The 13,036-nt window shown below is 32.5% G+C and overlaps 1 protein-coding gene across 48 annotated transcripts in view; it reads right to left on the minus strand.

Annotated features, from left to right (window-relative positions):
- The window catches only part of itpr1b (inositol 1,4,5-trisphosphate receptor, type 1b), a 246,804-nt gene that overhangs the window by 174,435 nt on the left and 59,333 nt on the right, over window positions 1-13,036 (minus strand). For all 48 annotated transcript variants that reach the window (XR_012387289.1, XR_012387286.1, XR_012387284.1 and 45 more), the window contains one exon: window positions 10,576-10,730. Coding sequence is in view for 39 of the 48 variants with exons in the window: in XM_068224410.2 (XP_068080511.2) it covers window positions 10,576-10,730 (155 nt within the window). In the remaining 9 variants the exon portion in view is untranslated. The remainder of the gene's footprint in view (window positions 1-10,575; window positions 10,731-13,036) is intronic.

Genomic DNA, 13,036 nt, shown 5'->3' on the forward strand with positions numbered 1-13,036 from the left:
TTGAGAAGTGTGAGTGCTCTAAATCGGGCTCAGGCAGGGTTCACTTGGCCGGTGGGAAGAAGTGTGCCAGAGCGCGGTTCACTTGGGAGTGCAAAGCGCGTCTGAGCCCAAAACTGATGACGAGACGTGACTTTTACTGGACTGTTTCATATGGATTTATTAATCATACGTACTGTTCAATGAACGCAAACTGTCATAGATTATTAAAGACGCAAACCCCTGACTGCACGACAGCTGCACCTTTAGCAAACCTCATCATTCCTGCAGCACGAGGACTTTATGGTTGTTTATAAGCATTAAAAGTGGCGGATCTGTTCGGCCAAATATTTGACTGTGTTACCGCATCCCAAACCACTAAAACGATATAACTAAAGAAATCTCCACTGTGCTGAGCACTGTCAGGTGACAAGTGATTACTGAACAGCACATCATCGATGACGCAAGTGTGCCCAGGCCTGAATGTTATGTGAGTGTGGGCCATCGGGGGAGAGGGGAGGGGGAACAAGCGTGCTACTGCCCAGTTCAAGGCAACAGCACATAGTGTGAGTACGCCCTAAACCAGCTATTAGTGAACCCATAGTTGCATCTGCAATGTTGAGATGGGATTATAATAACCAGTCACCACAGTTCAGAACCTGCGATTTGTTAGGTCATAATAGCATGAAGGATTTTCTTTTAAATGTGTTTTATAAGACCTGTGACTGTGTAAGGTTTCATCCAAATTTAAACCAAGACGTCATAAAATTAAAAGCTTTAACAAAAAATGTAATCACTTATACATTTTTTTTTTCTTCAGCTTAGTCCCTTTATTCATCACAGGTTACCACATAGACGAAATAGACCAACAATCCAGCATATGTTTTACAAAGCAGATGTCCTTCCAGCTGCACCCCAGTACTGGGAAACATCCATACACACTCATTCTCATTGGCCAATTTAGCTTCTTCAATTCACCTATAGCATGTCTTTGAATTATGGGGGAAAACAAGAGCACCCAGAGAAAACTCACGCCAACACAGGGAGAACATGCAATCTCTAAAAAAAAATGCCAAATGACCCAGCCGGGGCTTATCTTGGCATTTCCATTAATATTTTTTGTTATCCGCATATCCAAAATGTTCATAAAATAAGGTGGATAGAAACATAGCTAAATTCTTCACTCTCCCTTTATCACCAGATCTTCAAGCTGCTGCAGGCTCCTTTCACAGACAGCGGGACGGTCTGATGCAAGACTCGAACCAGGGATCTTCTTGCTGTGAGGCGACAGTGCTAACCATTGAGCCATCGTGTCACCCCAAAACTGTATTGTATTCATTATTTAAACAATGAAGGCTATTCAGTGTTGTTTTACATATTTCATTTACAGTATATCTTTATTTAAATGTTTTCATATGTACTTGAAATTTGTTTATGGTAACACTTTACAATAAGGTTCATTAGTTAATGCATTTACTAACATAAACTAATCATGAACAAAGTATTTACAGCATTTATTAATCATAATTGAACATTTACAAATTAATTATTAACATCCAAGTCCATGCTTGTTAACATTAGTTAATGCACCATGAGTTAGCATGAACTAACAATGAACTACTGTATTTTCATTACCTTACGTTAACTAACATGAACAAATACAGAAGTAAATGTATGGTTTATTGTTTGTTCATGTTGGTAAATGCATTAATTAACATTAACTAATGAACCTTATTGTAAAGTGTGACCTTGTTGATTATATTTTAGGCAGATGCTCCAAAACAAAACAATCCTAAAATCTAAAATTCTTTCCAAATAGTAATTTTGTTAAATGATATCCATATCAAGATTTATTTTGCAGACAGTCTAAATTCCCCAATGTAATTTATTTCCAATATTGTGCTGCCCTAGTCCACACCAAATGAACCAAGAGCCATTAACTAAACCTGCCAAGTGTGAACACATCAGAAATCCCACAATTCTGACTGGATTTAAACTTCGAAAAAAGAAGTGTGAAAGCTAAGCAGAACCAAATATACTGTTTTCTTTATTGTGGACCAACCCAGACAAGAAAAAATAAAGCAGACCAGCTAATTGTGAACTCATCAAAACATACATGATTCTTACTGGATGCAGACTTCAAAAATGACAGTGTGAACACTAATCATATTTTTTTAACATATCCCAACATAGCAAACAAACCAAGAGACCAATATTAAATCAGCTAAGTGTGAACGTGTAATATAAAATTAAATAAATGCAAAAATAAATAAATAAATCTAACAATTAAGGTAGCTTTTTTTGACTAAACCCACATTATATAGCATCTATTAGCTTTCAGATTCACATAAGAGAAGCTTATTTTAGAAATATATAATTTTTGCTGTAGACACTGATCTAGATCTGTCTCAGATACATTTGAAGGTCCATTTTTCTTAAATAATAATTAAATTTGTGCTTCATTCAGCATAGCCCAAAAGCTATCAAGTTCACATGCTCTTCAAAGGACACACATCTATACCATTAAACACATGCACACACACACACACACCACAGGAAGTCAAACTGGGCACATGCACACACATAAACACACTCAGTCAGACACATGCTTTTGACAGGGCACAAGTGGTCATCAGACACCGACTGTATTCCTGGCACGGTTGCATAATCGCCTATGTGACTAACAGGCTTACCTTTGTGTGTATGAGCGTGTGTTCATGTGCCCCCTTTGGCTAATTAGTCGCATCTACAGGCCTCATGTGCTGCAAGAAGGCCATTTAAGGTCACACTAAAAGTTGTGACTTTGAAAATCCTCTTTCAAACTAAAACATGGTGTTTCTCACATGCATTCACAGGACATGCCTATGTAATAATAATAATGCCGCAGTTTAGCTGGTCACAGATATGACCATACCTGTCAGCAGATTAGTGCTGTGTGGAAACCCATTGAAAGCATATAAGTGTAATTGATGGATGTGTTCAAAAGCCCATAGGCTGAATATATAAAGAAATACAGCTATTGATTTGAGATACACAAACAAACATCAATCACTCTGATATAATCGGCTCATGCACATGAATCAAGACTACATCTAACTAAAAACAAAATGGCAAAAAAAGTGTGTGCACTAAAAAATGTTGCAGCGTTAATTTTTTAAAGTTGAATCAACCTATTTACAGATTTTAATATTAAATTAATCTAACTTAAATCATGAAGTTAAAATGTGTATGACAAAAATATAAGCTGAAACTGGAATACCTTAATAAAATAATTTAAAATAATGAGAACATACTGTATGCTGTCATGACTTTCTGCTCATATAACTGTTAACTGTGTACATTAAATATCACCAAAATAAATAAATAAAAAAGAAAAATGTAATAGTTACATTTTTAGGATATTTAAGATTATGACATTAAAGTCTGCAAATATTAGGTAAAAAAATGCATTTTAATTATTGATTTAGGCCACAATATATGGGGAAATTATAAATTATGATAATAATTATTCATAGGGAAAAAATAAACCTAAAGTATTGCAAACAAATTACAAAAAATTATTATGAGAATAAAAAGATATATTTTGATAATTGGGTTGATTTAGGACTTTAATATGATTTTTATTACTGTAATACATATTAAAAATCATATTATATATATGCATATATGTGTGATATCCAAAATAAGTTTGCAATAGCTAATTTTGAAATATTATTAAATAATATTAGTATTTTGATTATAAAATTAATAGGCAAAGCAAATTAAATAATGCAAATCATTGTTGGAAAAAAAACTAAAACAAGTCAACATGAATCATTTTAAAGACAAGATACTATATTTATTATTATTATTATTATTATATTTAATAATTCATTTGAATATCATAATTAGGAATAGAAAAAAAACTTAAAATTGAAAGCAATAAAAAAAAAAAAAAAAAAAAAAATCGAACAAACAAATGGAAAATGCCATAAAAATAATGAAAACCATTACTAGGAGAAAAATTGACAATACAAAATAAAAAATTTAAGTCAACATTTATCAATTTAATGGTAGTTTATTCCACTGTGGTGACCCCTGATGAACAAAGGGACTAGGTCAAAGGAAAATTAATGAATAATGAGTTTAATGTAAAATGAATGCAAATAATAATTTTATTGATTTGAATATCATAATTAGGAAGAGAAATCAGTAATAATTTAAAAGAACAAAAGAAAATGCCATAAAAATATTTAAAATCATTATCCTAAATTTTATAACAAATTACATATGTCAACAAGAAGTATTTTAATGGCAAAATAATACAATTAATAATGTTATTTATTTCAATATCATAATTAGAAATGGGGGTGGGGGGTGGAATTGATATATTTTGAATGAACAAAAGAAAATGTCATTAAAATAATGAAAATCACTACTGGGAGAACTTGACAGTCCTAATTTTAAAACAAATTAAATAACTTAACATGAATTATTTTAATGAGAAATGAATGCAATTAATAATTTTATTTATTTAAATATTATAATTATGAATAAAAAATAAAATGTAAATCAACAATAATTTGAAAAAACAAAAGAAAATAACATGAAAATAATAAAAATCATTACTGGGAGAAAATGTGATTGTCCTAAATTTAAAAAATAATTAAATCAACATTAATAATTTTAATGCAAAATTAATACAAATAATAATTTTACTTATTTTAATATTATAATCAGAACAGAAAAAAAACCTTTAAATGTAAATCAACAATAATTTGAATTTAAAAAATTAAAATGCCATAAAAATAATGTAAATCATTACTGTGAGAAAATATGAATCATATTTCCATATTTCATAAAATCAATATGAATAATTTTAATAATAAATAAATATAATAATAATAATAATAATAATAATAATAATAATAATAATAGGAATAATTTGGAATAGAAAAAACTTAATATGTAAATTAAAAATAATTTGAAAGAACAAAAGAAGATGCCATGAAAATAAAGTCATAATGAACTGTAATACATACACATACAGTACTGTACTGTATGTCTTATATTGAGATTAAAATAACCTGGCCACATTCTCATGCAAGTCACTGCATAAACCCCAAACCTGAATTTCTCCAACTTAAGCAGTAAGCAAGATTACTTCATAAAAGCCCTTTCCAACTGATTGCTATAAATAAGGGAATCTGGGGGTGGGTGGTTACGCAACATCTGGCTTCTGTTTTAACAACATGTTTCAACAGCATGGAAAGAAAGATATGAACGCTGGCAAAGTGCACGGTCACCCTGGTTTCCGGCCTCCGCACCCACTCGGGACTTTCCTGGCTATTTTAAGAAGGACCAGTCACAATCTGCAGGTATCAAACACAAACACACAGTGCAACACGTGCACAGCTCCACCCTTCAGGACAAAAAGAATGTGACTGGGAGTGAGGAGACATGTGATCACTTTTGTGTGCTTTTCCAAGTTTGCATCCCTCGCTTGTTCAGTCACACATGAATCATTGAGAAAAGAGACCAACCAACAAACAACAAAAAAAGATGTGCCAGACATCACGCATTAAAAAAAAGAAAAGAAAAGAGCAGCATTTCCAGTTTGTGGAAGTTACATTTAAAAGAACTGAAAGACAACTTTAAATAATTGGCTAAAAAAAATACATACAATTAAAAACAGTAGGGCTCCACAATATATTGATTCAGCATTGATATCGCAATGTGATCATTCGCAAAAAGATATGCAATGTTGAGTCTGGATGATAATTTATCATTTGCATATGTTTTTGAGGCCGGTGACTATGTGGATTTTAAAAGCATCCACGTCTAATAAATTGCACCATTTGTAACTTTAATGTTTTCTTTAATATTAAGAATACTTTTATTGAATTATTTGCAGCATGCATATATCTTTTACGCAGTGAATGCCCTTCCAGCTGCAACCAATCACTGGGAAACATCCATACACTCATTTACACACATACACTAAGGACAATTTAGCTTATTCAATTCACCTATAGTGCATGTCTTTGGACTGTAGGGAAAACCGGAGCATTCGGAGGAAACCCACGCAAACAAGGGGAGAACATGCAAACTCCACACAGAAATGCCAGCTGACTCAGCTGAGGCTCGAACCAGTGACCTTCTTGCTGTGAGGCGACAGCGCTAGCCACTGTGCCACCACACTGCCACTTTACAGTATTTTACATTTGATTATTCAATTCCTGTATAAACTGAATACTGCTACTCCTTATTTAAACAATAAGGAAACCTAAGCGAACATGGAGAGAACATGCAAACTCCACATAAAAATGCCAACGGGTCCAGCTGGGATTCCAACCAGCGACCTTTTTACTGCGACATCGCTAACTACTTTTTTTTACCGTTTATATATATATATATATATATATATATATATATATATATATATATATATATATATATATATTTTTTTTTTTTTTTTTTTTCCTGCAGATGCACTCCTGTACAAAATCAGCCCAATCTTTTGAAAAGTATTAATTCTTTACAAATAGAGATATTTAAAGTTGCTGTATTTGATCTTCCATAATGCTAACAGCTTAGCATAAATCTCTGAATCACAGTCCCTCCCCTGCCGTCTAGAGCCACGCCTCCTTAAAAAAGAGCACAGCAAAAGAACCCTCTCTCATGTTTTAAAAGCTACTAGTGCTTGTCTGGCGGCGAGCAAACCAAACTGACATGCTATTTCAGAGCAAACATTTAGAGTTGCATGGTAAACAATTTAGGGAGAGACTAGGCAGAATAGCTCTATTTACTTGTGTTTTGTTGTTAAACTAATTAAAATCTACATTATAGATGCTGTAAAAGGTCATTTATGAAACTGAAAATAGTTTTATCAATCTTTCATCAGAAGATTTTAGTGGCTGAACAACACTTCTGTGAAGATATGACCCATTTGTAACAACAACATTTAACGTTACGTCAGCTTTGCGTGAAGCTAAAACAAAAGTTTTAAAACAGAACGTATCTATTTAATTGGATGAACATTTTTTTAGTTTTATACCCAAAATATAAAAATACATATAAATACATTTGGATCATTTACTTTAATCATTACTTATAGACTGTGAATAGACTTTCAACCAGCACAACAAAAAATGCTTCTGAAGACAATCACCTACTGCAATTTTAAGTCATCTGGAGAAATTGTATTCATACCGCAATATATAATCGCAGAATAACAAGATATCACAATGTTACGTTTTTCCAATATCGCGCAGCACTCGTTAAAAGCAATTTTTTAGCCTTCCTGTGCCATTTTCAGCGTTCAACTAAGCAAGACAATTTTTAAGAGAATTCCTTAGAATATTTTGTTTCTAGAGAAAGACTTGTAGTTTGGCAAAAAAAAAAGCCATATTCAATTAATTGCCCAAGAAGTGGCAAAAAAAGAGATACTGTTTATGTTTCTTTTTTAACATTGTATGGTTTTTAACATATGGACTGGGCAAGTAAAAAGAGACTGAGCACAGTTAGCAGTTATTACACACAGGGTGAAGCAAGGATCATAACTGTTGTTAATAAACATGAGTGCAGCGGTAACACCTCAAAACTATACTAAAACTCTTCTCAAGCTCCAAAATAAACAAAGCTTAAACTCTTAGAAGGCTTTACTTAAAACACTAAGGATTATAATTATTGTTTATGCATGCCGTGAACTATAGTAAACCAGCCAGTTAGTTAAGCTAACAAAAATAATCATGTAGTCCCAATACAAAATAATTCATTTAGCTTGTTTTTTCTTCTCTTTTTTTTTAAACAAAATTAAGTGAATTGACCATAAAATAAATAAAGTGTCAGACATTTATAAGGCACTGTTTTATCTAATTTTAGACAAGTAAAGCAACATTGTTTTGAGTGCATGAGATGAAGGTTCTACTTTACGTAAAGGAAAAACATACAGTACATATGCAAAACTGCATCTTCTTCTGTGACTTCAGCCATATCAGTCTGATAAACTTGTCAGTCTTCTCTTCCTGGTAATTAAGAGTTGTTTACTACCCGATTGAAATATCCTGCATGCCTGAAGTCAGCACTATCTGCTGCTGGCGATCAGCCACAGGTAAAATCTGAAGTCTGATCATATTTCACTTCTCAGGCAGTAGAATAAGGGTAAATCGGAGAAACAGACTTGTATCTACAGTGTGTGTGTGTGTGTGTGTGTGTGTGTGTGAGAGAGAGAAAGAGTATATGTGTGTGTGTTGTCTGAACTCTTCATAAACAGGAATATCAGACTTCTGTGGAGTTAATGATTAGAAAACTGCCAATCAAACTTTGTCACCTGACAAAATAATTTACAGTTTTCCTATAACAATATGTCAGAGATGCTTGTATTTGACTAAGGCTGTACTCACACTAGACCCGGTTGTCTTGAACTCACGTTGCTATTTTACCTTCCGAGCCTGATCACGCTTTAGTCATTGATGATGTGACTGTTCGCTTTAACAGAAGCGCTCTCACTCAGCACAGTGGAGATTGCTTTAGTTATATTGTTTTGTATTATTTAAAGTCATTTTGGATGCAGTGACACACAGACAAATCTTTTGCTGAACAGATCCATAAATGTCGCTCAAATATGTTTATGACAGTCATTGTGCAGCAGAGTTTTCTATCTTTATTAAAATACGACAGCTTGTGTTTACTGAAAAGTAAGAATGATTAATAAATCCATATAAAACAGTCCCTTAAAAGTGACGTTGCGTCTTCAGTTTCACACTCAGGCACGCTTTGCAATCACACTATAAGTGTAGCATACCATGCTAAAGCCCAACCAAACCGCGCTCTGGCACACCTCTTCCAACAGAGTGAGGGCCAGATTCAAAGCACTCACACTTGTCAAACAAACTGGGAAATGGGGGTCAAATGCATCTGGGCACAGTTCAGATAGCCTAGTGCAAGTACACCCTAAAAATACACTTTTTTTTTCTCCACTAATTCGGTTATACTATTTGTCCAAATATAATTTTTGTAATACTAAAAAGTCAAACGGTCACTCAAACTCTGTCAACCAGACAAAATATTTTTGTTTTCCACCTTTCCAACAATAAATCACAGATATTTACATTGGGTCATTTAAAGAAACCTAAAATACACCTATTTTTTATATTTTACTATTCAATTTTTTTCATTTCTTTTTTTTTCCCGTTACTAATTCTGTTACACTATTGAAAAGTCTATCTACACCATTAAAGTCTTTATGTTTTTTTCTAATATGCCTACGAGATACGGTAACACTTTATTTTGATGGTCCACTTGAGTATTAGTAGACTTTCTGCTTAATATCTGTTGATACTGCTGCTTCAACAGACATTTAACTGACTATAAGAAACTTTGCAAGTACATGTCAATTCAATTCAACTCAATACATCTTTATTTTTATAGCACTTTTACGATGTAGATTGTGTCAAAGCAGCTTCACATAGTGAAATGAAACAGTGTAGTTTAGTTTTAAGAGTTTAAGCTCAGTTCAGTTCAGTCAACTTACACTAACCCTAACATCAACCTAATAGTCTACTTATGATCTAATGAGATTTAGATGGCATGTAGATGCAATGTATCTTAAATTCAACAAACGGACCATGAAAAATAAAGTGTGACCCTAGATACTAATAAGTTTAAAAGATATTGTTGTGTGTGTTATGCCTAATAAAAATATAACCTTGGGCAGAAAGACATTAGACATTATAAATACACTCATCTACACACTCAAAAATGACTTTAGCTTAAAACAAAAATGAAAACAACACAATTATCAAAATTTTTGGACACAACTTGAGTGTTTTATGTCCAATCCCCTAAAATTTGTAAAAACAATTAAGTTACCAATCAATTTGTTTTGGAAAAACATGAAGGAATTGCGTGGAACCCAGAATTTGTTAGTGTATTTCTTCACAAGTATGTATCAGTCAATTCAAAGTCAATTCGAAGGTTACCCTTGGGCAGGTATAGACAGTTCAGGTTCAGATGCCACAGTAAAATATTATAATATTATATACATTTTATTATTGTAAAAGAGCAATGACTTTTTTCAGAGTATTTCCTTTAATAATATTTCTGCTGGAGAAATTCTTATTTATTTATTTTTTTCAGCAAGAATAAAAGCAGTTTTTAATTTTTAAGGTCAATATTATTAGCTCACTTAAGCAATTTTTTTTATTGTCTACAGAACAAAATTTCCTAATTACCCTAACTTGCCTAATTAACCAAGTTAAGCCTTTAAATGTCACTTTAAGCTGAATGCTAGTATCTTTAAAAAAAAAATCTAATCAAATATTTTATGCTGTCATCATGGCAGTTATTAGAAATGAGTTATTGAAACAATTATGTTTAGAAATGTATAATATATATATATATATATATATATATATATATATATATATATATATATATATACACACACACACATACATAAATAAATACATATGGGGGGCTAATAATTCAGGATTAATTATTTAGGTTAATAAATAATCAGGTTAATAATTATGACTTTAACTGGTTATTTTAAGTATGACCTCTGAACCGGCACTTTCCATACCTGCCCAGCGTTATACCGTGTTTACTGTTGTGTACCTGGGCACGAGTGAGTCTCCTCCTCTGAGAGTGGTGGGGTCCAGCTCAAATATAGAGGAAATGTCATTGCCATCAGGCACAGACACCAGTGAGTACATGACCTTCTCATTGGGCGTGCGCAGACGAGCTCGCAGAGCCTCATGTTCAGAGTCCAGCTGGAGGAGAGATAAAAACACAACACAAACACACTTCTTCAGCTCACACACTTAAACCTTCACCCCAGCAAACAATCTTTGAGTCCTGACATCTTTACAACTCTTGAGTGTGACCTTAAATAACACACACACACACTCACACCTGAGGACATGAAAGAACATGAAGAACGCGAAAACTGTCTCACCGTTTGACGTGTGGTTTCAAGATGAACAGGTTCAGCATTTTTGGACAATAATTAAGCTAAAAAATGTTGATTTTTGGTTAATTAGAAAGAAACTCTGCGCAAACATTCAATAGGGTTTAATATACTTGACATAAGGGCCTGATATGAGAAAACATAATGATTAACTTACAAAGTAGGCGCGCGCTACTGTCTCAACAGGTGATTAAAATGAGTGGTGTTCTAGTGGCATCTATAGGTGCAGTGACGCACTGCACACACTGCTTTTTCCGCAGCAGCAGCGACACCGCGTGGAGGGTTAAAGAATACAGCCTACAAACTAAAAACATTAAAACGTCGAATAAATTTAATATTATAGATTTATATAAAAATATATATGCTGAATATATGATATATTATTAAACAGACAAGTTTGTAAATGTTTTATGTATGCATTTCTAGTCTCAAACTGAGTATTTTATTGTTACCTGTGTATTTTACTTTCAATGTAAAATTAACAAGTACTGGGATTGTTAAGGATGGTTTTTGGTAATTGAAAGACGTAAATAAATAACAATATGCATTATTATTATTATTATTATTATTTGTATTTATTAATTAATACGATTAATTTTATAATAATAATAATAATGACAATCACATCTGAAATATTGTCTTGTTAACAGAAATTATCAACAATTTTTAAAAAATTGCATAGGAAGTAGTACCATTAGTAAAACTTAATTAAAACATTATAAACATATCAAAAGAAAAAAAACAAATACTTAAACATAAATTGAAATGAAAATAAATTAAAATATAAAAACCTGTCAGACTATTAATAATTTAATTAATATCACTGTATATACATATTTTAAAAAATAATTAAATAAATAATTGTAAACCAAATAAAACAAACAGAGCCTAAAAAAATCTAATGAAATTTTAAAATGGCACAAAACGAACATAAATACATTAAGATAAACTGAAATGAAAAATTGAAAATTGAATTGAAAAAATTAATAAATTAATAAAAAGCACTATATACATATTTTAAAAAATGTTAATTAATTAGAAGAGAACTAAATAAAACCAAAGCCCAAAAGAAATGAAACTAAATTTTAAAATGGCACAAAACACGCATAAATACATTAAGATAAATTGAAATGAAAAGAAAACTGAATATATACAAAGCTGTCAGATCAATATGACATAAATTAAAACCCACTGTATAAACATATGAAAAACATTTATTAAAAAAATCAATTGAAAATTTAAAATGGCTCAAAATGCACATAAAAACAATGATAAATTGAAATAAAAATAAAATAGAAAATTCCAAAAGCTGTCAGATCAATAATCCATAAAAGGGGTGGTCCACTACGATATCATATTTTACACTTCAGTTGATATGTAATGTAGCTGTGTGAACATAAGCAGCATCTCTGAACGTCAGCTGCTCAAAGTTCAATGCAAAGGGAGACATTGGCTTTTACAGAGTTAGCTTAGCAAAGCCTACAGCGAACAAAGTTTGGGGAATACAAAAAATACAACCAGGCTATTGAGATCACAAACGCTTCCAGTTACACAGATTCACCATGAGCATACACCCTGCGAAGCAAAGGGCCGTGGCCAGAGGTGCTGTAGTGCTGTAATGTAGCAGAGAAAGCTTGTTCTGTTTCTGTATTTGGGCTTCCAAAGGACACGACACAGAGAGAAGTGCTTACAGTTTATTTTTATTATGTTCCAGAGAATTATAAAAATACATATAATTAGCATTTGACAAAGGAGAACTTCCAAAATCTCTTCTAGTTCTGAAGTCGGCTAAAAACTCCTCAAGAAAGGAGCAGCTCCAACCATAACTGAAGTGGCTGTGGATTGTGAGCCACAACCTGTAAGTATTTTTATTCGTTAAATTTGTTATCCATTACATCCATAGTGTCTAGTGGTAAAGGTATGTTGTAGTGAGGACGTAAACAACGGGAAATGCTGTTTGGCACCGCTGTAAACACCCACTGTCTTCAGCAGCACTGCAGTCTTTCTCTATGCGGCTGCTTTCAGTGTCTCGCTATGCTTTCCCTGCATTCTACATCTCAAATAACGAACTTGCAAAAGATATGAGAACGTTTCATATTGCTTACACAT

The sequence above is a fragment of the Danio rerio genome, chromosome 11 (genome assembly GCF_049306965.1).
Source record: "Danio rerio strain Tuebingen ecotype United States chromosome 11, GRCz12tu, whole genome shotgun sequence".
In the NCBI taxonomy this organism is placed as follows: domain Eukaryota; kingdom Metazoa; phylum Chordata; class Actinopteri; order Cypriniformes; family Danionidae; genus Danio; species Danio rerio.